The following is a 26203-nucleotide window of genomic DNA, read 5'->3' as shown; positions in this document are numbered from 1 at the left end:
GATCAAAAGCCCCACGAGGCACGTGATTCTGATCTTTTCACGAAGACGTCTGCCAGAGGAAAGCAAGGCTATGAGTGAAAGCCCCAAACAGAAGCTCGGGCTGGCATTGAAACCTTTGTCTCCGTGCACCCTGATTGAAGTACCAGGGGGATGTCTGTGAGCATGCTGAGGCAGACATCCCCATTACAATGCTGTCATTTCTCTTCCCTCCCATCAGCATCCTGTGTGTTGGGTCAAGCCATCCTCCCTTCTTCTCTCCCCTCCTCCCCTCTACCACCAAACTCACTCTTTACCATCCCATGTTTCCTCTCAGGGACCCTGAGCTCCACAGAGATGCATCCCCGTGCCCCGACACAGCGGCCGAGGATGGCATCCACCTCACATCTCACTCTAGGAAATCTATTAACAACAGATTTCTGTTTTTTTTGTACCTTTCCTTTACATTATTCTCTCATTTTGTTGATTTCTTCCCTTTGTTCCTCTCCTCCTTCTCTAACTCCCCATCCTTCTCTGTTTGCGTTTTGTTTTTATTTTCCTACCCTGTGAAGTGGCCGTATCAAGTACCTCGATATGTATCAGATGCTGCTCCACATGTCCCCACCCTTAGGTTTGGGAAAGAAATGCCCGCCGAGAGTCGCCTACAAGGTAGACCCTCCTCTTTCTAAGCCTTCTTCCCTGTGCTCGACAACCTTTCTCCCATTGGCGTGAACTCAAGCCAATGTCTGTGCTCTGCAGTGTTCCCTCCTTTCTTCACTTTGTTTTGCTAGCGCTCTGATATTTTTGGTGTAAGCCCCCACCTCATACTCCTCGTCTTTCCTGTTTCTTTGAGCATAGCTTCTTGTGTGGGGTAAAACCCATCACTAATAATAACTACATAGAGCTTAACTAAGAAGACTTAAAGTTATGTTAATTACAACAAAGATATGTCACTATTTCCTTTGAATGGTACGCCCTAGTGGGGGTTTATTTTGTGGAGCAGTGTGTGTGTGTGTGTGTGTGTGTGTGTGTGTGTGTGTGTGTAGCTTCTGCTTTTCTGTGGGAGAAATACTTCCTATGTGTGCTTTTCACTTTGTAATTCTGTCTTTGCTGCTCATTCCCACTCATTCTTTCTCTCATCTCATCTCATCTCATCTAATCTCATTTCATCTCATCTCAGTCTATCCACTAGTGGAAATATTTGTGTGTGTGTGTGTGTGTGTTAGTATGTTAGTGCTGCACAGTATTAAGATACATGGGAGATAAAAACCCATGTGAATAAACCACATTCTATATTTTAGCTTGGAAGTCAAATCTAATATCTTCAACATTGTGTGAATATTTTTTGGCGTGCAATGGGCCACATGCAAGAACATTGTTATATTCTTATTCTAAACCTCTAGTCAGATTTAGCAAACTCTCTGAACATCACAAGCCTGTTGTAAATCACTCATTTCAACTCAATGAATGCCACCTGTTCACGAACGCTATCACTACTATCCTCAAATTGCTATATAATGCTACCCATCCCACCCTGTGGACAATTTTAATTCACAAAAACATTAATGTCACACCTCTGAGCCTTAAGTTCAGCTGCTGACAATCAGTAGTCATGCTAAAGCAAAAAGATCCATAGATGGGAAGAGGTCAAGGGAATATCATCATAGTCCCAAAGATGGACGATAAGGGAATACATTGCATTAATGCTGTCAGTGCAAAAGATGTTCAGCTGGATTGTGACCTGCATAAAGACCATGAGGCAACTACTGAATTATAGAAGTTGTCACGCCAAAGTCCTCAAGCCAAGACATTTTTTCATTCAAACCCCAGAAAGCCGTGATCCACATCACACTGACCAATAGAATATTTTAGATTTAAAAATAATAATAATAATTTGGATTCATATTGAATCTGCAAATGCATTTATGTATGAATTTTTAAGGTATGATGAGTGTTTTCCTCTTGTAGACAAAAGCAGACAATCTGCACCTGACTTGGATGACAGAACTGTTCATATGAGTGGTTCTTGCATGAGACTCATTCTGTGTCAAACAGCTACTTTTGTAAATTCTAGTTGTCAGTCTTGCAGCCTTTCTAATTGTTTGTGCAGCCTGTTGGTTTTGTGTGTGTGTGTGTGTGTGTGTGTGTGTTTGGCCCTCAGCTCTCCATCCCCGTCTCATTCTGACTCTGGTCTTTCTTACTTTCTGCACTGCCACTGATAGCACATGTAGGTGAATGCTTTTTGTGTTCAGGGGAGCTCAACTCTTACAGCAACAATCCCACAGCATCATGAAAGCATCCAATGGTGCCATTAGTTCTTTATGAAGCAAGTCTTCCTGCTAAGGCTGCCCACACTTTGTGGAATGGACACTCTTTATTGCTACTATTGCTGCCAGCGTACATGTAGAGCTTACTCAACCTTCTCAACTCCAAGTTGATGATTGCTAGGATGGCAACCACAGAGTCGAGCTCCTGCGACTGTCGAGGCACCTTCATGGTTATGCGTTTACATGCCTTCTCTCACCTTTTTTTCGGTCAATGTCAGTCTTGCACCAGTGCACTTTGACTTGCAGCGTAGTGCATACTGTAGCCAATAGCAGTGAATGTGAATGTCTAGTTTGTCTCTTCTGTACGTATTTGTCAAGAAAGCTTTTTGTGTGTTGAACTGAGTCTCAGTAACATTTATGAACATGGCCAAACACCCACATGTTTAACCAAATTTAGCAAAGCACCTGTAAGCTACTTGAAGCAGAATGAATCAATGAAGGGTACTGGATGCACAGCAGCACACAGATTGATTTCTCTGGGTGGACTTCTATGTTCTGATCAGGATGTTTGCTGTCACTCAGTGATCTAACTTTCACCCCACATCTCCTCTCCTCAGCGCCTCGTCAAAATGAACATGCCCATCGCTGATGACAACACCGTCCACTTCACCTCCACCCTGATGGCCTTGATTCGCACCGCCCTGGAGATCAAACTGGCCTCAGGTCAGAGAAACACACCACACATCAGATGAGAACATAATCAAATCCAGTAAAATATACTATGATGCAGTGTTATCTACTGTATAGTTGGTATGAGAACTGATAGACAGATGAGATCACTGTCACCTCGGAGGCAGTGAGTCTGATTTCTGAATTAAAGTTACCAATTATGAAAGCACCAGTTTATAGCAAGTTAATGGAGATTTTGTAGAAATACTTGCTTGCTCCCTGGGTGGCTTCTTGCAGAATATGGACGTTGGAATTGTATTTGGAATGATGAATGAGGAGGCTGAACTCTGGATCTGGGTAGCTCCCAATGGAGGAGAGCTTCTCACGAGCTGCTGATGTGGGATTCTCTCAACTTTACACTTTCATTGTTCAGACTCTCAACGCACAACTTTACTGTTTCTTGAGTAAGAAACTTATTGTAAAGTTTTAGTCTGCCTGTCATTCCTCTGCTCAGAGTCCTCAGAGTCTTTGTGGATGACTGCTTTCAAAAGGTAAATGATAGCAAACGGTGAGGTGCTGTTTATGCAAGGCTTAGTGGGTTTAGATGGCATTAAAGACCCTGAGAAAGTGAACCACTGAACTAGGTTTTTGGTTTAATTGATTTTTAAAAATCATTTTCTGTTACCAAGTGCCAAGTCACTTATTTTGACTATTCATTTGTTCATGATGAATGTTTCAGAAAGAATACTAAAAGATAAATTATAGATCTTTCTGAACAAGTTAGTCAGTGTTGTGTTGGGTGTGAACCAAAGTTCAGCATGAATGTGAGTGTGAATGGTTGTCCGTCTCTATTGACTGCTGACCTGTTCAGGGTGTACCTGCTGGGATTGGCTTCAGCCCCTGCGACCCTCTAAAGGATAAGGATGGATAGATATTATTACTTAACATAGTGACAAAGTGCTTAAATACAGAGGATGAGAGACAATAATAGAATAATGAATTCAATGAATTAAAAAACAGAATAATCTCCAGGAGACATAAAATCATATAAGTCTCTTAAAAGACAGTTTAAAGGTATGTCTTTAGCTGATGTTGGTCCAAATTGTGAATGGTAGTTTGACATTTTCAGTTTTGGGGCCACAGTTACCCTCAGACATGTAGACATACAGTAGGAACCATGAGAAGAGCTTTTTCTGCTGACCGAAGCTGTGCACCCTTGTACATAAGGGCTTAGTAGGTCAGAAATGCAGCTTGTAACCAGTCCATTTGACACCTTATAAGTGATTAATGGAATTTTGAAGCAATGCTAGTGAAGAGATGCTGAAATTGGGGTAATGTGTTCTCTTGTCATAGTTCCAGTTAAAAGCCTTGCAGCTGCATTTGCACCAATGGAAGACAGTTTATTGCCTTTTTTATTGTGTGCTAAATATAGACAGTTAGAATAATTGAGAGAGGATGAAATGAAGGCATGAGTAACTTCCTTCAGGTCAATGGCAGACAGAAAGGACTGCATCATTGAGATGTTTCTCAAAACAGGACTGTGCTTGGTAATCAAAGTTCAGATTTATATCAAAAATGACTGACAGACAGCTTGGTACTGGTTGGCATGAAGCCAAGTTGTAAATCTAGAAAAATATAAAGATCTCAGTCTCATTAAGCTGGAGAAGGTTACAAGACATTCAAAAAGAAGTCATGTACTCTGTTATGTCATCATTGACATTTTTGTATGTGGTTTAATATCATCCTTCTAATAAAACTAAACTATAAACTAAATAAATATGATGCACGGGCTGAATATATAGTGGGGCACCACTGTAGCTAATAATATATTCATTGTAATTTCCTGATATAAATTGAGGTTGACTTAGCATGAACAACCTATGTTTTTAATGGGTTTATAATTAAATTAAAGTCTCATAAAACTTAAAACATCAAGAGCAAAATGAAGGTAACGGTAATGTGTCAGAGATGTCCGGTTTAAACAGGTTGTTGGGAACAGCAGCGTAACACAACAAAAAGCAAACGAAACAAGCAAATAAAACTCCAAAACTCAACTCCTCATTATCAAAACGCAACCTTTAGCAGTCAGCTGGTCCCCACCGGAGTGACAGATGTGTTTTTGCTCTCAGAGCTGGAAATGAGCAAATATGTCTCCCATTTGGACTCATTAGCAGGCTTTGTGCTGCGCTGGGTGTGTCTGCTGCACTCTCTCTCCCGGCTTCACCGCCTCTGCACTCCTAATGAGGATTTCTCTTTGTGCCTCATCTCAGGATCAATTCATTTCCTGCTTTTCCTGCTCTGTGCTGTAAATGTAAAATTAACCAATTAGAAGATTGTCTCTTTTTTTCTTCTTTTTTTTCAAATAGTGTGGTATACAGGGCCGTGACGGGCGGTTGGTACATGTTTCAATAAAGGAGGGTTAAAGTCTTTCTCTTTGTCTCTTTGGATTTACAGGTATGGTGGCCCAGCGATTATCTGACGCTGAGTTAAAGAAGGAGTTGTCCACAGTGTGGCCAAACCTCTCTCAAAAGACCATGGACCTGCTAGTGACGCCACATAAACGTAAGCATTTCACCAAGCTGTATCACTATACGCAGTCTCCTTAAGGGAAGTTTAGCCACATCACATTGACTGATAACCTCAATCAGAAAAGTAACTTGTGCATATGAATTTTAGTGACTCAAATCAAATGTCTGTTGTTTTACTTTGTGACAGCCACAGCAATTCAATGTTGCCACCAAATATACAACAGTTCCTCTCATTTCTGTGACATCCTTAATATCTCTACTAGTAATTAACATGGCCAGTGATATTTTGTACAGTCACCCCAAAATATATCTCAGACAGTGTGTGTTTAAACATCTCAGAGTATTTCTAAGTCAGAAGAAATTTGATAAATAGATTTGAACTCAAGTCTGTGAGTTTGAGTAAAAGTGAAGGATTTTTACTCGCTTACTATCTTCCACTCAAGTCAGAAATGTCACTTTTAGCAGTTTTGATACAGGCCTTGGTGAGTACATGTGTGTTAATGTGAGAGTACCAGTTGCACGTGTCCATCCACGGGTGCAAAAGACAAGACTTACTGTGTGGTTGATGAGTTGTGAGCTTTGCTTTTGCTGCCACCTTTTGGTCTTTACTGTCTCACTACATGAAATATATTCCCAGACATCTGTTGTGATGCTTGTTTTGTTTACCTTAAAAATCTATTTTAATTACTTACTGTGAATTAATCAAGTCATTTACTGTAAAAGTTTCTTTTCTCTAAACTAAACCATTTGAGAGACAAATAGGCAAATAGAGACGAGTCCAGGAGGGAGGAATGAGTCAGCAGAATCTCCTCTCTTCCACTCCCCTGCCCTCCCTTCTCTCCTCTCCACTGTCTCCTCTCCTCTCCTCCCATCCTCTCCTGTCCTCATTGTCTCCACTCCTCCGTCTCCTCTCCTCTTCTCTCCTCTTCCCTCCTCTCCTCATCATGTCTTCTCTCCTCATCTCCTCAGCCAATGAACTGACAGTAGGGAAGGTTTATGCGGCCCTGATGATCTTCGATTACTACAAGCAGACCCGAGCCAGGAGGCTGCAGCAGCAGCAGCAAGAGAGTGCGTCAGGCTCACAGGTACAACATCCACACCACACATGCCTGCACACTGCACACACACTGCACACACACACACTCAATCATAGACATGCACTGATGTACACACACATTGGATGCAGTAGTGCAAACCTGTATGCATGCGCTCACATACATTTTGCCTGCACACACTGATAGATACTTTACTGTATGCCTGCATGCATACACACATGTAGAGAAGATGCTTTTGTATCCACTGGCTGTTCACTGGTGAAGTACAAAATCTATCAACTGCTTTCACAGTTGAACAATTCAAACTTTTAAAAGCATCCAGTGATTGGTACCTGCTAAAGTAGCTTGTGTTGTAGGCAGACTTACCAGCATCAGCCAAACATATATTTGGCTGCAGGCTGGTGGTCATTTGCAAGCTTGCACATCTACAGACGCATGTTTGTTTCAAAAAACACTCACACATACACACCGATGAACTGCATACAAGCATGACCGCAAGAAAAAGAATATTCTGGCCCAAGTCTCCACATCTGGGTGGCACTGAGCCACTGCTGTCAGACCCAGGTCCAACAATATTCTGCCTGCTGCCTATGAATGTCTTCAGCATGATGCCATCCGTCTCTCCTCCACAGTGCAAGGTTCGGGCTCTGTTTAAGCCATTGCTGCCTCTGACTCACATGCAGGAGAATGACCCGCCTATGATGTCAAACAGTGTGGAGCCTCTCAGCGTGCTTCAGCCCCAGCCCGAATCCCAGGCCAAGCCCCAGCCACAGACCAGACCTAGCTCCAACTCCCTCAACAATGGAGGCACTCTGTAAGTTCAACGCTCCAGGAACTAAAACTTCAAAACATCAAGACTAAAAACTACAGTTGGGTCTAAATAAACCAAGTGTGGATTTATAACATCAACAATTTAAACCAAGGCTAGGTTTAATGCATCAAGGTTAAAAAGACTGGGTTTACTACTCAAAGACAAAAAGCTAAGATGAGGTTTATCACATCAAAAACTGAATGAATACTACAAACGTACCAAAACATAAAATCACTTTCACTGCATTAAGACTGAACATAAAGACAAGGTTCACTGCATCTGTTATCACCAGGTTTACCAAGGATGCAGTTCAGGTTTACAACATCAAGGATGCAGGTCAGGTTTACTGAGAGCAGAAAGAAAATGAATATTACATTTACTACATCAAGACCAAATATGTGATTGTCATTCTTTAGCACTAACCCAATGACTTGTGATTTCTGTAGGAGTCTGATAATTCATGACTCATCCATGCAGTGTTGCAGATGAGCAACAACAGTCAAGAAGTTAAACTATAAATTCACTATAAATGTCAGAGGCATCTACAGTGGGACCACCAGAACACCTCGTAAGAGAAGAAGTCTGCCTTGACAGTATCAAAGTAGACCTAGCCTGTGTTAATCAACATTAGACTCATAGAAAAACTCTCTTAAATGGTGCACAGCACATTTTATATACTAACAGGTTCACTACATGGCAGTTGATGATTGTTTGTTTTCTATATTTATTTTGCTCACTAGCGATACAGTTAGTATTTCTTGTTCAGATGAAAACAGCGTATTGTAAAAGGTTAAGTCTGAGGTTTCCGGACTTGCTGTCGACTCTTGAAGGAATCTCGCCTCTCATCCAGAAAGCTCCTTCAGTTGTGACTGACTGGCGTGGCGTCCCAGATATTCACCTCTTTGAGGATGACGTTCACATACAGTATATGGAGGGATTTCTGACACGGTGAATCTACTAGATAATGCACTGTACTGTCTGAATTCCAAGCACACCACACCGTACACTGCTCTCTGTTAAAAATCCACCAATGCAATCCTCCATGTGTATGTGTATATGTGTGTGAATGTGTGTCTGTTATATATGGAACAGTGAATGGCACATCCTGACCCAACTTGTTTTTGGTTGTACGTTAAGCGACCTTATTCCAGTAAATACCTGCAACTCTTCCACAGTCAGAACTGAAGAAACTTTTCAGATGGCAGGCGTAGCCACCTTTGGTTTAGCACTTCTAGACACAGTAATCTGTGACCTGGATGACTGAATTGTTCTCGTTAATTATTCAGACCCCCCCCCCAAATAAAAAATTATCATCAACTACAAAGATAGTCATGTTAGCTGTTGGATAGTGTAACAATATAACACAATGGTGTCAAAAGACAAGTTAAAATGTTTTTTTCACTGTTAATTTACTACTTCATGAAAGAATGTGTATGTCAGTAAATCAAGTTTCATCCAAACCACTCAACTGTACTCACAGAGAGTTCACTAAATGATCAGGAATGAAAATGATTAGATGTTATCAAGTTATCAAATGAGGGTCCTGCTGGGTGTCTTCAGAGTGAAAATGGTAACTTCTGATCTATAAGATTTACATTGTATTGTTATGCTGTGTGGTGGCTGCAATAACACACAGGCCAGGTCATGAGCACAACATTAAGGGATCATCTTCCTGGGTGATGGAGAAACCCATAGAAGGGTCCCGAGCTAAGGCGATGCAAAACCTGTCCAGGGGCCCATCAGAGGACACACCGGACACTGCCGTCATTCAGGTACTGTAGATAAACACATGCCCAACATGTACTGTGTAAGAATAAAAGGTCATTGAATAGAGCATGTTATTAACATCTACCAAGTAAAAGAAGAGTTTAAAGCAAGAATAAACACTTTGCTCATGTGTCAGCCAGCTGAATAGTTCAGGGAATGATGGCTAATGATGAATAAACAGCTGAATACATGCACACATGTAGCGTAATTCCATCTTTCCTCAATATTTTTCGCTTGGCCTTTATTTGTTTGTGCTGGCTCTTATTTGAATGCCATTTTTTATTTGTGAATTGATGGCATCTACTGTACAGGTGCAGGGACTGAACATTAACTATCATTGACCAGTTTTTCTGGAAGTTTGTTTTGGCTCCAGTGGTCAAAACTTGCTTAATGCAGCTTTTAAGTTTGAGGTTTAAGTTGTCGAACATCTGCAGAAGAATAATGTTGCTGAGGAAGAAGTACAGAAGAAAAGTAAGATTTAGCTGTTACTTCCTTTTCCCTTCTCCACACTACCATACACCCGTGTGCCAAAGTATATTCCTATAATGATGCTAATGGGCTTGTGTGTGCGTCCAGGAGTCGGTAGAGATGAAGAAGATGGAGACCAGTGCCAGCAGTACAATTGCAGTTCCTGGCTCAGGTCTGGAGAACCAGGGCAGGGCTGCCTCTATGCCTCGACTCAATGCTGAGCTGCAGGTAGCCCTCTTCTATTCCTCAACACATTTGGAGCCTGATTTTGATGTAGTTCTATTAGTGGTCACATTTTAGTCATTTTAGTCTAGGTTGTGTTGGTCTAATTTTTGTCATTTATATTTTCTAATCGTTCAGAGGCTACAGTTGTCTCCATCTGTTTAGCTGTATTACAGATACTTGTTCTCTCCACTGCAGAGCAGAACTGTCTGGGTTTAGCTTGAGACAAGCACCTAATAACATTAACACAGTAATATTCCTATTGCAAATACCTACAGTAAGATTTAACTGCCTACATTAATCCTGCACTCATTCCTCCTGACGGTCAAGAAACACTAAATATAGCCAGCTGAAGCTAATGTTCATGTAATAATGTTACATTTGCTAACCTTTTCAGAAATGTAGGTGTGCTGGCCTGCATGCTTTTCTACATATTAACAGCTATTTTGTATAATTTTCAGTGGGATTGTAGATGAATTTAGTCTATACATCTGTAATGTAACCAGTAATGTTGTCAACATCACTAGCAGAGATGCTGCTTAAAAGTGTCCTGTGGAGTTCTCTTGTAGACAAACATTCAGTGTTACACACGATGCATTTCAGTGAATATCCTTGAGGTCTAAAAGAGTGTCGAATGCATTTCCTCATAAAACATTTGCAAATCCAATTTTATTTTATATCTTGCATTGTTTACAGTCATGTTTAATAGCTTTCAGTCTTCTTCTTCACTGCCTTTATTGGTGCACTGATGAGCGGAATAGTGTGAAACCATCGGCAGAACTGTGTATCGGGTCACCTGCATGCATGCATGTATGCATGTGCATCCCCGTACGTGTGCACATAACGAAGGGAGGACACACTCATAAAAAACCTGCATCATAGTGCTACTAGAGGTCTGAAACTCCCAATGGTCTTTTAATAGTGCAACTTTTGTAGCAGCAGAAGATGCTGTTTTGCTAATTAGGAGCACATATGATCCACAGATGTATGCAGGTCGCTGAATAAGACTTTGCATTAAAGCAGTAAATTGCTTATTTGTCCTTTTGCTAGTATGCATATTATTGATTGTAAAACTTTTGTCAATTTTTTGGTTTTTAAGATGACTTTTTCAGTTTTGTGTCTGGTTTTTATTGTGGATGGCCATCAATGAATGTTTGTCATCATAGTTTTGGTTACACAGTGAATACCGCCCTCTGATTTCAACTTGCAAGCACAAACACACCAACGTGATTGGAAGTCATTCTCTTTAACGTGAGCTATAGCTCAATATTTTTGATGAGTGAGGGAAAAAGATTGAGTTTGCTGTGCCTACATTACTAAGAGTCAGTGGCTCTTCATAACAGCGCAGTGAACTGTCACATAGAACATTTATATTGAGAAAGCAGGGAGGAGCTGGGACTCACTATTCATCCAGTTAAGGCTGAAAAACTCCAATGAATCCTTCACTAGATCCCAAGAAATATAATAAGCTCCTCATTTCCTGAGTGATGTTGATGTTGATCGATTCATGCATTTAAAGTGCATTCCTTTCACAGCCCAATTGGAAGAGCTGTTGTTGATCCTACGCTCACTGCAGAGGAGAAGTCTACAGTAATCTGATTAGATCCTGGCGGGCCGCCAGCTATTTGTCCGGTATCGTTTTTCTCCTGCTGCCAACCGAAAAGATGATAGTGGCTCCAAATGGCTTTGGGCCCAAGATTCACTGGGAGAGGAAGACAGTAATTGGGTTACTGTAGAAGAGAGAGAATTTGGAGTGGGGGATTAATGAGAGGATGTAAGGAACGGGGGCGGGATGTTGCCTTGTTGACTTGCTGTCTTATTTTTCTCACCTTTTGGAACAGAGAGCAGGAAATCCTTTAGCCAATTCAATTAATGCTGGCCTTTTGGAAATTGCCTGCTCTTGCTGGAGTATGATGGGAACTGTACCATGCAGTCTGAACTTGGGGCTCCAGCCTGAGTGCCAGCAGTCCATCTCTCACTCTTGGTAGATTGCTTTTCTTTTGCTTAATTTGAGCTCGGATCAGGAGCTGACATCTGTTAATACCAGCTCTCCTCAAGATCCTTCTTGGGGCTGTGGTGACATGGGAAATCCAAGTCAATTCTACTCACAGTGAAGTTCCAAAGAAAGCACAGCCCACACTCAGTTTCTTTAACCCAGCTGATATGGGACATTCAGTACTGATTTTGTGGTTTCATCACCTTTTAATACAGTATGTGCAGGACCCCGTTTTAATTTGCTCCTGAAAACAAGACTGGCAGGCAAGAACAGAAGGAATCAAGGCTGATATGTTGTCAGAGATGCTTGTAAGAGTCCAGGATGTGCTGAAAGAAGCAGAGGGAGTGAGTGCTGGGCGCACACACAGAAACAGCATCTTGCTGTGCATCATTTTGTCTTATTGCCAGCTGATGAAATGTGTAAGTAAGATCACAGTACAGGATTCACCTGAAGATTATCACCTGGTAATATGATACGCAGAAGTAACACATTCAATTTCTTTTCTGGTCTGGATTTTGAGGTACTTGAGTGGTGTGTTTAAGGGTCTACACCTTTACTTATACTTTACACTACTTGTCAGAGGGTAACTTATTTTTTTTTACCATTACATTTAGCTGACACCTGCAGTTACCTCTTTCATATGTAAGAGAAACTGAAAGTGTGTTTCCATCCACCTGTCTGTATTCTTATCTTCAATTTACACATAAAAAAACTTGAATGGCAAAGCCTGCAAATTTACACTCAGCTGAGGAGGGAAGGTTGGTGTATCAGTAAAAGCCAGTGGAAACAGACTTCATGCACTTAACATCAAGAAATATATTATGTGACTAAATGTCATATTTCCATTATGTTTTCTACATAGTTTTTCATGTTTGAAGTTTGACTGGCATTCTTCTAATTACACCATCTTGTTTGCACTGTTCTTCTGGTCTTTGGCGCCCGACTGGAAAATTAATGTCACCAGCCGTTCATCTCGACAACCATCCCGTAATATTCACAAAATGGCAGTGGATGGAAACGTCTATTCATTAGAATTTTCTTTAGATGATTTTGTGGAAATTCGGTTAAAATTTGCACCACACTCAGATAGAAACCTAGTGTCAGAAAATGCTTCTTACATGTTTACTTATCAATAAGTAAATAATGTTACTTATTGATAATATAACATTCTGAATTGGACCATTATTTACAACGAGTGCATTTACTTTTGATGCTCATGTACATTTTGCTGCTAATACTTGTGTACTTTTAGTACACACTCACTGGGATTTGTGTACTTTTAGATGTAAGACATTAACTGGAAAGAGTGTTTTTAAATAATAAAAGTATTAGTTGTATTTAAAGCCACTATGTGTAGGGAATGAACATTTCTGCCTTTGGCACTGTGGCAGACAGAAATACTGACCACTACCCTCTCTGTACTGAAAGCAAAACACACACTGCACCAGTTTTCACTCCTTTTTCTACAAGCAAAAACAGCATCAGAATAATTAGAAACATGCTATCATCACTGAAAAGTTCTACACAAAGTGGCTTTAAGTGAAAGATTTGAACACCTCTATCTCTACAACCTGCAGCTATTGTTGATCTTGCTTAATATTCTTCGTCTTTTTCTCTGCTGTTTTCTTTCTGTTTATCTGGTCCTTATCCTTCTGCATGACAGCGGAGCCACTCACGCCACTCTCCAGGGATTCATCTAGCTGTATGTACCCGCTGTCACTCTACATCATACTTGTTTGTGTTTGACATTGTGATGGTTATCAACCTACAGTCCCAGTACTGTAGGATGTGTGATGGGAGAATGTCACAGTGGACTCACATGGGTCAGTATCACCATACAATTAGGTTCAGTGTTATTCATGATTGTGCTTCTTAACTGCAGTTGGTACTGTTTTTTTATCTTCTGTCATTATACATGTACCGTAGTTGATTCTTCATGTATAAAGACAGAATATTAGTGTCTCGGCAGGGCTGTAGCCATGATGTTAGAAATACTGAGGTCACAAGTCCAAATTCTTCTGTGTGTTTAAAAAATGCAGAAAATGTCATATTTTATTATTGTTCAATTATTCGTCTCTCCCTTAATGACGGTCTGAATGTTGTATTGAGTACACTGCCATTTATGTAGTTCTAGTAGAGATTACTCTAACTCTCTTTAAATCATTTAGTTTTTTTTTGCCTAAAAAAGGTCAAAATTTGAAATATTTTATCTAAAAAATATCACTATCAACATATGTGATATGTCTCCTATATATGTTCTAGAAATGTCAAACTGATAGTTGTCAACATATTTCAATTAAAAAAAAGAAGTGTCAATCTCATGGTGCCACTAGAGGAAAAGTCAGAGGATCACCAAAGTCATTAGAGTGTTTCCTCTGAGGAACATCTGTGATAAATATCATAGCAATCCATCCAATAGTGGGTCAAGATAGAGAACTTTAATGTGATCCAAAAATGTCAGCCTCATGGTGGTGCTAGAGAAATCAGGGATTCTCCAAAGTCAGCAGGATCCATCCTCTGGGGACCATGAATATCTGTACATGTAAATGTCATGGCAACCATCCAATAGCTGCTGAGATGTTTCAGTCTCCACCAAAGTGTTGGATGGATTGACATTCCCATCCCTGGTGCCATGCCACCAGCATCTCATTGTCTACTTCTATACAATTACATTAAAAATAATACTCTTAAATTATGAATTACATTTACCAAAATCTGTACCTTGTCAGGTTAGTGACAATTTCTCCACTTAATTTCCAGAAGTAGGATAAACATCAATGAGTCCAGATGTTTGTAAATGCAGGAACTCTTCTGTAGCTCATTTTGAATGAATTATCTCCCGTTGTTTTGGATGGTACATCTGGTCCTTTATCCTTCAACAGACAATAAAACTGTTGTTATTAAGTAACAGCTGCATTGTAGGTGCAGGCCAGCCAGGTGTTCCCACTGTTCTAGTTCCAGTGTAAAGCTGACAAAAGCTTTCTCATTCCCTTTGTTTCATGTGGCACAATAGTCAATAGAAACAAATTGTTCAGTTAGGTGATGCAAGGTAATCTAATAATTTCACCTCTGCTCTAATGCCTTTCCTTTTGTCAGTGCCTTTAATCGTACAGTAGACTAAATAAAACTCTACTTTTATCATCAGCATCTGCATGACTGAAAACATCACAGTGCCTCAGTTCAACAAGGAGGTGTACTGTATGTACCGTTGTAAGAGTCAGCTGTAGGAGTCATATGAAAACCTCCTTCCTGGATGAGAGACTTGAGTCAGACATGATTCTCAGAGCTTCTGTGCCTAACTCCCTCCTCTCTCAGTCTGTCCCTGATGCCAGCCCCATGAAGCGCTCTGCCTCCACTGTGGCCCCACAGCGCCCCCAGGAGGTCAACCTGAGGGACTACACCCTGGAGAAACCCAGCCAGGACAGACCCCATCACCACCACCACCACCACCGCTGCCACCACCGCAGAGACAAAGACAGAGACAGAGATAAAGACAGAGACAGAGAGAAGAGGCAGAGGTCTCTGGATACACCTCTGGGTGGACAACCTCCCAGCTCTGCTGGTTAGTCAGCATGTACACACACACACATACACACACACACACACACACACACACACACACACACACACACAGTGTAGAGACCACCAAGGCTTTACTACCAACAGGACGATGTGGGCAGCTGCCTCGGGGCTCTAGAAGTCCAGGCAGAGGTTTTTATGGGTTAAAAACCGATGGATAACCTACCCAAATTCCAAAAATATATATTTTTTTATATAATTCAAAGATGAATTTACTGCTGTTTTCACCATCAGTAGAACATTCTGGGTGATTGAAATACAGTAGATGATCATAATATCTGTGAAACAAATCCCAAAAAATCATTGTCATTTAATTTTTGCATAGGCTCCTGACTTCTGAAAGCTTGTTTTTTTCCCAACCAAAATGAATTTATAGTGAACTTTGGAAATGACATAAATAATAATTACTGGTTACTTACTAAATTACAGCATAAGTTATGAAAGAAAGGTACGATATACCAAGGCTGGAGATAGAAAAAAGAAACTCTAAACAAAACAACTGTGATGATTTATCCAGTCTGACCTCTGCATGAAGGTCATACAAATATTTCTTGATTTTAATGTCAAGTCTATAACAAGTGTAAACACCTTTATCCGCACCATGGAACAATACAACTTCGCGTTCATCCTCACCTCCTCATGTGTGGAAGCTGGACAGCACCTTATGTAAGAGGCCACCCTGCAGGGTCTCAGCTGTGATAGAGATCAGCTCTGTACAGTTCACACACGTGCTCTTTATTACTCAGATAAAAGAGACTGACAGACATGAACAGCCAACGACCCACTAATTTATGATCCGCCTCTCTGCAGGGCGAGACGGTGGAGAGAGAAAAATGTCAGCAGAGATGATAAAAATCCTCTTTGGTGTCTGAATGCTGCTGCACAGCTCTGTATTTCAGCTGCTGGTGGAGCTGACAGCATGAAGAAAGTCTAACAGTATGATTTTTATATGTTAATAATAAGAGCAGTATTTTTCAGCTGAAGATCCTGATAGAAAGTGTTTAATATTTAAACACTGATACATTAACATGAGTGTTAATAAATGCATAGTCAGGCCTCTGTGAGAGCACACAGTTGCATTTAAACATGTCTGGAGACATTTCTAATGGGCCGTCCTTTATAAAGGATTTTGAATTTGCAATTAATGGCTTTATGAATGGTTAGTAAATTCCTTACTAATGCTTTATAGATCAGTTATAAGTCATTCATAAGAACAAGTTTTGGGTTGCCAGGTTATAAGTAATCTGTCATTCAAAAAAGCCAATAAAGGGTTGAGTTTGTCACATTGTAATAAGTCATAATGTCTTCAGTTCTACTGTTAATGGTAGTGAGTCATTAATAAAGGGTAACATGTCACTTATAAAAGGTAAAAAACAAATAAACAAAGCAAAATGTAGTAAATCATCTAATTTGAAGAGATGATTAAATGCTTCTTACAGTAATCCATCAAGTCTGCAGTTGTACAGTAAATAAGTTAATAAATGGATTTTAGTCTCTTATAGATGACTTACTAACATTAATAAAGCCATTAATTACAACTTATAGACTCTTTATAAAAGGTGTCTTCATTAATAACATTTCCTATTGTTACATTACTTATTTACAGCTTATTTACTGCTGATCTGAGTCAGATATAATGTCATGATAATACACTTAAACTCACCTTCAAGTGGTTGTCATTAGAGACAATATGTAACTCCTTGCTGCAGTGTTCACAACACCACAATATTCCACAGTGAAAGATACAGTATATATTAGACGATACACCATCAGAGGCCTGGACATTTCCAACAGCAGTAGAGGGCCTGCAGGCCAGATGTAAGAACCTTCCCATCAATAACCAGGAGTGTTTGTAGAGGACTTGAAATGAGCTGAACACGTTTAGCAGTGACAGGATCACCCTCAGCCTCTTCTCCAGCTCTCTGTTGTCTCCCACTGTGCTTTCTACACTCATGGCCAATTGTTCTTCAATTACATCATATCATATATAATCCTCAGCAAGAATCAGCTGGTACATGTTATCAAATCATCTCACTCTGAAAGACTTTAGGTATACCCTTCCAAGACCTGTAAGAATCTGGTAGATGTTTCCTGTGTATCTCACCAAAAGTTTCCCATTTCTTACCAACAAAAAGAAATGCCTTGACATGAGGACTGGCAGTCAGGCTTGTCAAGTCAAGATACCAAAAGATACAAGTCAAGACACTAAAATGATCTTAGTATGACGCTTGTTTTTTATACCACTTAACAACACTATTGTCCCAGAAAAGCACAACAGTAGTAGCTCTCTTCTGACAGTGCTGCAGTGTTTTGAGGTGGGTTTGTCCTTTAAAGCAGATGCCTTACTGTCAGATATTGACATAGAGCCCACAGTTCCTCACAGAACTGCAGCTAAGAGCAGCTCAACGTCACTGCTGTCACCCTGTGATATCTTCCTCCATCACAGGTGCACCAGGAGAGGCAGTGCCAGACCCAGTTACCTCCAGAGAGCGAGCCCACGACCGCGGACGCTCCCACGAGAGGAAACACCACCACTCATCAGTAGACAAGCAGCGCTACTACTCCTGCGACCGCTACTGCAGCCGGGAACACTGCCACACCAAATCTGCCACCGCCAGCTGTGCCGCCTCCCCCAGCGAGGCGCAGGAAACCAGCAACAAGCAGGTGGGAGGGCACAGGCGTGTAGAGCAGGGTCAGACAAGGCTTTAGACCAGGTGAAGGTGATGTAGATCGGATTTAATCTCCTAATAGCTGATTTTGACTGATTTGTTTGACCTCAGAATGTCATTCATATCAGGGTGGAAACACTCGGAAAGCACGTTTACTGTAGACACTGAAACTCTCCAACGTTACTGCTCATAATGATATTAATAATAATGACAAAGACATTCAGGTAGACTTGTGTGGAATCTAGTTTCGCAGTGGTAAACACCAGTATGTCCAAAGCAGGCAGTAACAAGACAATGACAAGACAAGAAATTGTGGAGCTAATTAAAAATAATGGGCTGTGTGTGTTGTTTCTCTACCAGCCATCTCAGCTACTGATCTCATTAACTTCATCACAGTTTAACAAACTCCTGACAAACTAATATTTACCTCCAGCTGCTGACACAAATCTGAGGACAAACATTTGCTGAGTCATCTTCAAAAAACGTATTTTGTTTAAGTGGCTGATTAAACCAATTCCAGTTTGTGTGCATATGAAGGGAAGCGTTCAGAGATCCATATGTTATATCATTCAGCAGGACTGCATAAAATGCAATCATTAAGCAGATGAGAAATGCTGTCAACAAGTAGTGAAACAGTTCAACAAGCCCTATAATATTCCTGTAGGGACATATCTGGTGGTTTTAGTGACTATACAGTGAACTTAATATACTTTATATTCTTTTTTGCTATAACATTAACTGCAATGTTCTTAGCCATGCTAGCAGTGTGGCTCTAGGGGCGATAAAGTCGGTAGGTTGGTCTACCACTTTGGACTAAAATGTCTCCAACAACTATTGTATAGATTATTATCAGTAGTAGTAGTAGTAGTGTTAATAGTATTAGTTTTGTCCAGGCATTCATGCCCCCCTCAGTATAAATTGTAATAACTTTGGTGATCATGTGACTTTTCATGTAGCACCACTATCAGGTCAAAATATGAACTTGAGCAATACTTTGGCTTACGACCAAATGCCTGCAAAACAATGGTGTTCCCAACAGCCTCGGCTGTACTTTCTGTTAAAGTGCTAATTAGCAAATGTTAGCATGCTAATATGCTAAAATAGGATGGTGAACATGGTATGCATTAGACCTGCTAAACATCATGTTAGTATTGTCACTGGCAGCATGTTAGCAAGCTGACATTTTATAGCCTTTAGCTCAAAGCAGTACAGAGTCACACAGAGCTGCTAGCATGACTATAGACGCTAATCCAGTTTAAATATTGTATTCTTACAGAAAGTTTTGCTATTTCTCTATCCATGTTTAGTTTGACTTTAGAATATCACACAATGACACACAGTATGCTGTAGCTGCTGAACAGTGAGCTTATTGATTACCATAAAACTAGAGGCTTTAGGGTTCCATAGATAGCCTGTGTACAAATGGATCAATAGCCACAATAGATATGTTCTAAATGAAACTACATTATATCAAAGGTGAACCACATTGACTGGACAAGATGTGTTTTTAATATGAGCTCAGTTTGCTGTATGTATGGCATGGTATAGATACGTGTGCTGAATGTAGGAGAAGCAGTTTAAGAAGGAGGAATGAAATGCAGACTCTCTTTGCATGCTCTTACTACTACTTTCTCTCCTGTCTGCCTTTAGTGCAGCCACTCATGGCCTTTCACTTCTTTTCCCACTTTCTCTCTTCAATATTTCCCATCCATTTTGTCTGTCTGTCGTTACCTTTCCATTAGCGCTTGTTCTTTCATTCTGTCTTTCCTGTCTGTGTCTCTGTCCCTCATTTGTGCTCTGTCATCTTTCGTGTCATCACATATCACATTTTGCCGTGTTTCCTTTCCTCTCCTCCGGCGGCCCTGTCCCTGTATCCTTTCCTTTTCCTTTCCTCTCTTACACATTTTCCTCATCGTTCTATTGTTTCAAATTGCTTGTCCAATTTTCATCCAGGGCAGTGGTTGGGTTAAAGGCAGCCCAGTGGCACTGAGCTCCAGTTCTAGCACGCCAAGCCGTGGACGTCGGCAGCTCCCCCAGACCCCCCTCACCCCGCGGCCCGGGGTGGCCTACAAGACTGCCAATTCCTCCCCCGTGCACTTTGTGTCCAGCCAGGCCTCTCTGAGTCCCGGCCGGCTGAGTCGCGGCCTGTCGGAGCACAATGCTCTCCGACACAGCGGCTCCCGCCACTTCCCCTGCCCTGTCACTCGTATCAGCTCGGAGCCCTTCCTTGGCCGGGGCCACGGCGAGGCCCTGGGCAGCCCGTATAGCAGCCTCCGGGACCAGCTGGACGTCTTCCAAGATGCTGCGTCACTGTCGCCCAGCCCCCGTACCGGACGCTCATCTCGGACCGCACTGCCTCGCATGATGGGAGCCCTGCTTCCCGCTCCACAGCAGAACCTTGGGGTGCCCAACGGGTACCACTTCAGCTTCGGGGGCAGCACCAGCCCAGGCTCTGGCGTCAGGGCACCCAGGTATTACCAGGAGGCAGAGGAGGACGAATGGTGCTAGCATGGCTTTAAATCGACCTTTTTAATGCATTTTTGAGGAATTGTGATGAGTTTTATCATCTTCTTTGAAGGCTTCAGTTTACATTGTCACTGTGTGTGTACTGTATAATGCTGTATTTTAATCCTAACTGGGAGAGCTAAGGTTAGGGAGAATATCTAAACAAGGATAAAGCTTGAGGTGGATAATATTTGAACGTGAACAAAAAAGTGTCATCTTTATCAAAGGGCACGTGGCATTATGAAGCAGGAGAGTAGACTTTTTGCCAATATCAGATGTCTTACAGTAGCCATCCTTTATTTGCTTTGACTTCAGTGTTTTGTTGATACCACCATATTGACCCTCAAACACCAGTATATTATAAACACAGGCTGTACATTAATATGACAATACCACCTGTTGATGGAAGAAAAAGGAAGATCCAAAGAAATCTTTGGATGATATAAACTCAAATGAGTAATTTCATGATATCTACCTAACCTGCGATGTCTCATTCCTCCAGTCCATATTCCATGAAACCATTCAACAGGAGTGCTGGTGTTTTGTGCTACATCACTTCAGGGTTTCTGACCCAGTAAAACTGTAATCACATTATAGCAGAAAAAAAAAAAAAAAAGTCCTGTGCTGCACATACTGCTTTGCTCTGCAAAAGGTTCTTGCGAAGAGTGGCGGGGTGTGTGCAGCTAACTTTTTGGCTCATAGCATTTAGCTAATACTTAAAGCTGCATCAATAGATGTTTGGCCACTTGGGGGCAGTGCAACAAACTGTTAACACAATACTGACATAATATCACATTGTAGTTGTAGTTGTTATGGCAAACCTGCAAGCAAACAGATGCCTATTTACACATCCAGCAGGCGCAGAGCAAGATTAGCATTCGTCTTGTTTCTAGCCACTCAACAAATGGAAGTTCAATACATACTCTCCTTTTAGCTCTGTTTTGGTTTCCACCTACTCATGAGAAAACTATGTCTCTTTACAGGTACACTGAGTTTATTAGAGCTATTTCTTTAAAAAAAAAAAAAAAGTTTCCTGCTGCTGCTGGAAACTTTGATGCTGATGAGAGCGATGACACAGAACATATTAAAGTTGTGAAAGATGCTAAAATGTTAGATGCTAACAACAGAGCTGAGCTGAAGTGCAGAGTTGGTGATAATTCTGTGTGGGTTCGTCACTACGAGCAACCCCTTTCACTTTAAAAAGTAAAAATAATGATTAGTGCAGCTTTGCTGTTAGTCTTTAATTATTTCTATTTGTATAAATATATATCATGATCTGCTCTGATTAGCAAACCAGGTGAAATTATTTTGTGAAGACCTCCAGGCTACATTGAGTATGTTGCTAACACTAGTTAGCTCACCACAGCTCAAACTGTTTTTCTGTAACAAAGCTGGTATCTGAATCTGAAGGCTGATATTTAGCCCAGCAGCACTACATCTGCAGTAATGGAGGAAGTGCACGCAAACACGTCGACATGGCTTCAGACAGCACCAAACTCCAGATGAGTCGTGCATTCTTCATCACCTTCCACATACTTACTACAGCCAACAGCACATGACAGGCAATTTCATTTCCAAGCTGTAAGTAAAGTTAGTTATTGAAATTAGTTGAAGGTTTGAAGCGTTTGGGAGTCAGTATGGCAGTTTCAACACTGCAAGTCATGGAAACACGACAAAAAGCAGGTCAGTCGTCCAGTGAAACGCTAGTTTGTTGACGTTATAAATGTTGGAAAACCTCAAAAAAAAATATGACACTGTACAAACAGCTGTGTTGTTCTTTAGTTTAGGACTCTATCATTCCATGATGATGCCTAATCCTTTATGACATTCCCTTTGTGTCAGTCGATTAGATGAAGCGCTGTCACACAGACAGCGATCGTGGTTTCGTCTGTTAACCGTTTCTTGCAAATTTAACTAGAGAAGCAGCTCATGGTAGTGAAACGTACCAGACTGACTGATTTGTTTTCTTAAAAGATATCCTTGTAGATGTTCTCTTTTCATTGTGTGCATTTTTTTGTATGACATAAAAAAAGTGTGTTTTACGTGAACTGCTTACGGTTTGCCATCGTTTCAGGTCTAATGTTTCTTACAGACTTCTTTGCGATGTTTTAAGACAAAGTGCCTATCCTTTTAGATATACTGTAGAAAAAGATGCAATGTCAACTGTTTTCTAATGCATCCACACTTGAGTAGATGTTTGGTTCATTCTGTATGTAGCTCTGCAGGAAAATATGTTGTACAGAAAGCCTTATCTGCAAGCAGAGAAACAATACCTACAGTACGCTTAAAAGACAGGAATGGAAAAAACGGCCTTATGAAAGTCTTTTTGTTTTTGATAAACCATAAAATCATGTAAGGATGGGGGAGCAGAGGCTATGCGAGCATTTAACAACTATGAAAACTGCATAAATATATCAGTACAGTACATTAATGCCAGTAACACATTGTGCATGTTTAGATGATATACCTGGTCGGCTACGTGCTATGATGACCTGGTTGACTTTCTTTTTTTTGTATTTTTGGTAAGGATGTCAGCGTGAGCCTCGTGAGCTCCTGTATTGCCTTCGATTTCATTGTTAGGACTGTGAGTGTGTGTTGGTCAGCTGGAGTCTGATGGGTGGGGGGGATTAACAGTGTGCACTTTCTGATTTAGGGCCCAGAGTAGCAAAGATAGATCCAGATAGACTCTTTATGGGTATTTGAGTCAAGTCAGGCCCTGTGTGTGTGTGTGTGTGTGTGTGTGTGTGTGTGTGTGTGTGTGTAGAGTAAAACTAACACTGGTAAGCATCAGCTGTTGTGGATGTATTTTGCATTTCTGGGTCCAGTTTATTGTTTTTTTTTCATACTCATGGATAACTGGCAAAAAATTGATGTTGTAATGTCACGCCAAGATATTTCCAGCAGCTACTGTACACTGGAGATTGACAGCAGGAAATGTTTCAGCAATCTAACTCATGCATATTAAACATCAGGCTCTGGTGTTAGAGTGAGGAAGGTTTACTGAGCTGCCATATTACACTGTGGTGTTCACACAGGGAGGAAAATGATTATAACTGGCTCACTTCTCCACTAGCAGAAAACAGACTGCAGTGTGATAGTATTACTAGCTGTGTCCCAGTTCTGACTACACACTCATTCTCAGCAGGGTTTAGAGTATGTAGTGTGGCTAAATAACATCAGCATAAGGCTTCTGTTTCAAAATCAAAGAATACATTTATCAATAAGAACCAAGCACTAGCGGAGAGCTAAATATTTTTTTGAATTTACAATTCTTTGTCAAAATCATCAGGGGGAGGCATGAAGAAACAGATCTCTCTCTCTCTCTCTCTCTCTCTCTCTCTCTCTCTCTCTCTCTCTCTCTCTCTAGCCCAGGCAATGCTGGATTGTTTGAAGACAACACCAATATAAATATTTAAGGATTAAATTATATGTCAGCTCATTTTCTTTTCATCAACATGAAAATAGTGATGAAGATATATAGTGAGTGGGACATTTAACAGTGCTCTCTGGTTGACAAACTATGTAACGCAGACACTGATGTATTTGTCTAGTTCTAGTACACGCTGTAGACTTTCAGCATGTAGGAAGGAATTGGGACACAGCAACTGTAATACGTCCACATACCTACTTGATTGAAAGCATGAAGTAAATGCTTCTTCGTGGGGGAAAGCAGGAAAGAGGTGAAGTAGAAGTAGCTGACGAGGCAGATGGAGGGAATGCAGTCCTGCTGTAAACAGAGTTACAGAGTTATATAATGAGACTGCAATTTTGAAAGTCTGTCCCAAGGTGGCAAAACAACATCTGGCTGTGTGAGGCATGAGAGAATGTGCTTACACTCCAAATAAAAATGACACCTCTTCATCACTCAAACTACTCCCGTATGCACAGAATATCACAGGTTGATATCTAACAATGGTCAGAAGTGGATTTGACAGCACTGGAAGGTGGATTTTTTCCTTTAAGTGGCCCTACTGGCCGACAACACCTGCCCGGCTGCCTCACTCATCTCTGCTTCCAATCTGAAGGAGGGAATTCTCCAGCTGTCACGTTTCTAGAAACACATCTTCACAACATCTTCTATCAGAGCTCTGGAGGACTATCTGTCAATGCCTGATGCTAAACTGTACTCCGCTCTGAACCGGACAGCACTGGACACAGTATGTAGGCTGATTTACACTCAATCAATACTTGTTATATGCAACTTGCTTGATACAAATGACTGGCATCAACATCAGATTGTCTTTTTGTGAAATGTCGATCTCTTGCTGTGTTTTTCTATCACAGTAAACTACAACACGTGGGAAAAGGTTTGAACCTTTAACAGAAGGTGAGATTGTCTTTCTGGAGGATTTGTTGTGAGAGTCTGACCCCTCAGCTTGTAGCAGGGGACAGACAGGGGCCTTGTTTAACCACAGCGACACACACTACAGGAGCCAGACACAAGGCAAGAGACAAGATGAGAGTAGGGCTATGCAACAAGACAAACCCATCTCTCCATCCGTTCTGTAGCTTTACATGCTTTTTTCTTTTTCTTCAGATTCAGGCTTCAGCATGATTGTGACCAAATGTTTTCTAGAAAATGCTATGAAAAGAAAAATGCAAACAAAAAAGACTTCAAATGCATAAAGGCACAAAGTGTAAACAAGAAACAGATAGAATATTTAGGATTACAGCAACTTTATACATATATTTGCATGCACAACATTTACCCACTGTGACAATGTCAAATGGAAATCCCATGGCACTCAATGGCAGGAGGTGTTTTCTACTTGTGTCCTGTGAGGTCACAATAGAAGGGTTTTCATAAATCATAACTTGAACTGTGTCCGACTCATTTCCTTTTGTCAAAGACAGGAACACATTCTTCTGCAGATGCATTCGTTATGTTGAAGGTTTTGTCATACCATGGCAAAAAATGATTTGAAATAGCTGTACCTTCTTTAACTATGCGGCCTCTGAATGAAAGGTACTCGTTTCCAAGTCTGGACCAACTGGCCACCAAACATTAGAGGCAAGCCAACCTCTTTATTTCTGCGTACCATTGGCAGTGTAGATGTGGCTTATTCTTGAGAAAATAAAAATGTTTGCATGTTCTAAAGATGTATGTGCATGTAGAAAACTTAGTACTTTTAGATACCATGTGTTATTTTGTTGTTGATTTTTAATATTTGATATAAACTGTGGGGTTTGTTGACAAGACAAATTTATATTAAAAACAGTATTGAACATTGTTGATAGTTCCACCCCGTGCAGCAGAGCTGGAACATTCCTTTATTTGGGTCTTGGGATTCAGTGAAATGTTTGTTTGCCTGATTTCTGTTTCTTGGCCAGACTTTGAATTCTGCAGTTGTTTCTACATTTAACATTTTGTATGAAGCAAAGTTCCTTGAAATAAAAAAGAATGAAATGAAACTGTGTCTACATGTGTGATTATATCTGAATGATTTTAGTGTTTACATGCAGCTGTTTACACTGTCTGTATTTAATCTGCTTGATAACTGAATGAGTCAAAGATGTGTGAAAGCTTCAGAGATTATTTTAACTAGTGCGACCTTTCACACGTTGTCATTTGATCCATTGTTAAAATAAAAATATTGATCAGTGCAGCTTTAAGTGACAGATGACATACATTACTGCACTAATTAAAGTCTGATGAGTTCAGTAATGCTCTAAATCAATACACCCTTCTCA

At 40.7% G+C, this 26203-nt stretch overlaps 1 protein-coding gene across 12 annotated transcripts in view; it reads left to right on the top strand.

The window, feature by feature from the left end:
* cacna1ba (calcium channel, voltage-dependent, N type, alpha 1B subunit, a) overlaps nt 1–25924 on the top strand; it is a 97626-nt gene extending 71702 nt beyond the window's left edge. For 5 of the 12 annotated variants that reach the window (XM_042421761.1, XM_042421763.1, XM_042421760.1 and 2 more), the window contains 12 exons: nt 549–645; nt 2861–2966; nt 5367–5474; nt 6410–6525; nt 7128–7309; nt 8943–9078; nt 9470–9544; nt 9650–9769; nt 13423–13461; nt 15075–15321; nt 17785–18002; nt 19961–25924. In XM_042421761.1, coding sequence (XP_042277695.1) covers nt 549–645; nt 2861–2966; nt 5367–5474; nt 6410–6525; nt 7128–7309; nt 8943–9078; nt 9470–9544; nt 9650–9769; nt 13423–13461; nt 15075–15321; nt 17785–18002; nt 19961–20515 — 1999 coding nt within the window. In that variant the 3' untranslated portion in view covers nt 20516–25924. Of the gene's footprint in view, nt 1–548; nt 646–2860; nt 2967–5366; nt 5475–6409; nt 6526–7127; nt 7310–8942; nt 9079–9469; nt 9545–9649; nt 9770–11974; nt 13462–15074; nt 15322–17784; nt 18003–19960 lie in introns of those variants that run through there. The other 7 variants (XR_006098177.1, XM_042421765.1, XM_042421764.1 and 4 more) reach the window with 7 other exon arrangements.
* The last annotated feature ends 279 nt before the right edge of the window (nt 25925–26203 follow it).

The sequence above is a fragment of the Thunnus maccoyii genome, chromosome 9, assembly GCF_910596095.1.
Source record: "Thunnus maccoyii chromosome 9, fThuMac1.1, whole genome shotgun sequence".
Classification (NCBI taxonomy): Eukaryota; Metazoa; Chordata; class Actinopteri; order Scombriformes; family Scombridae; genus Thunnus; species Thunnus maccoyii.
Note: the sequence above shows the minus strand (reverse complement) of the source record. Positions and strands in the feature narration are given on the sequence as shown.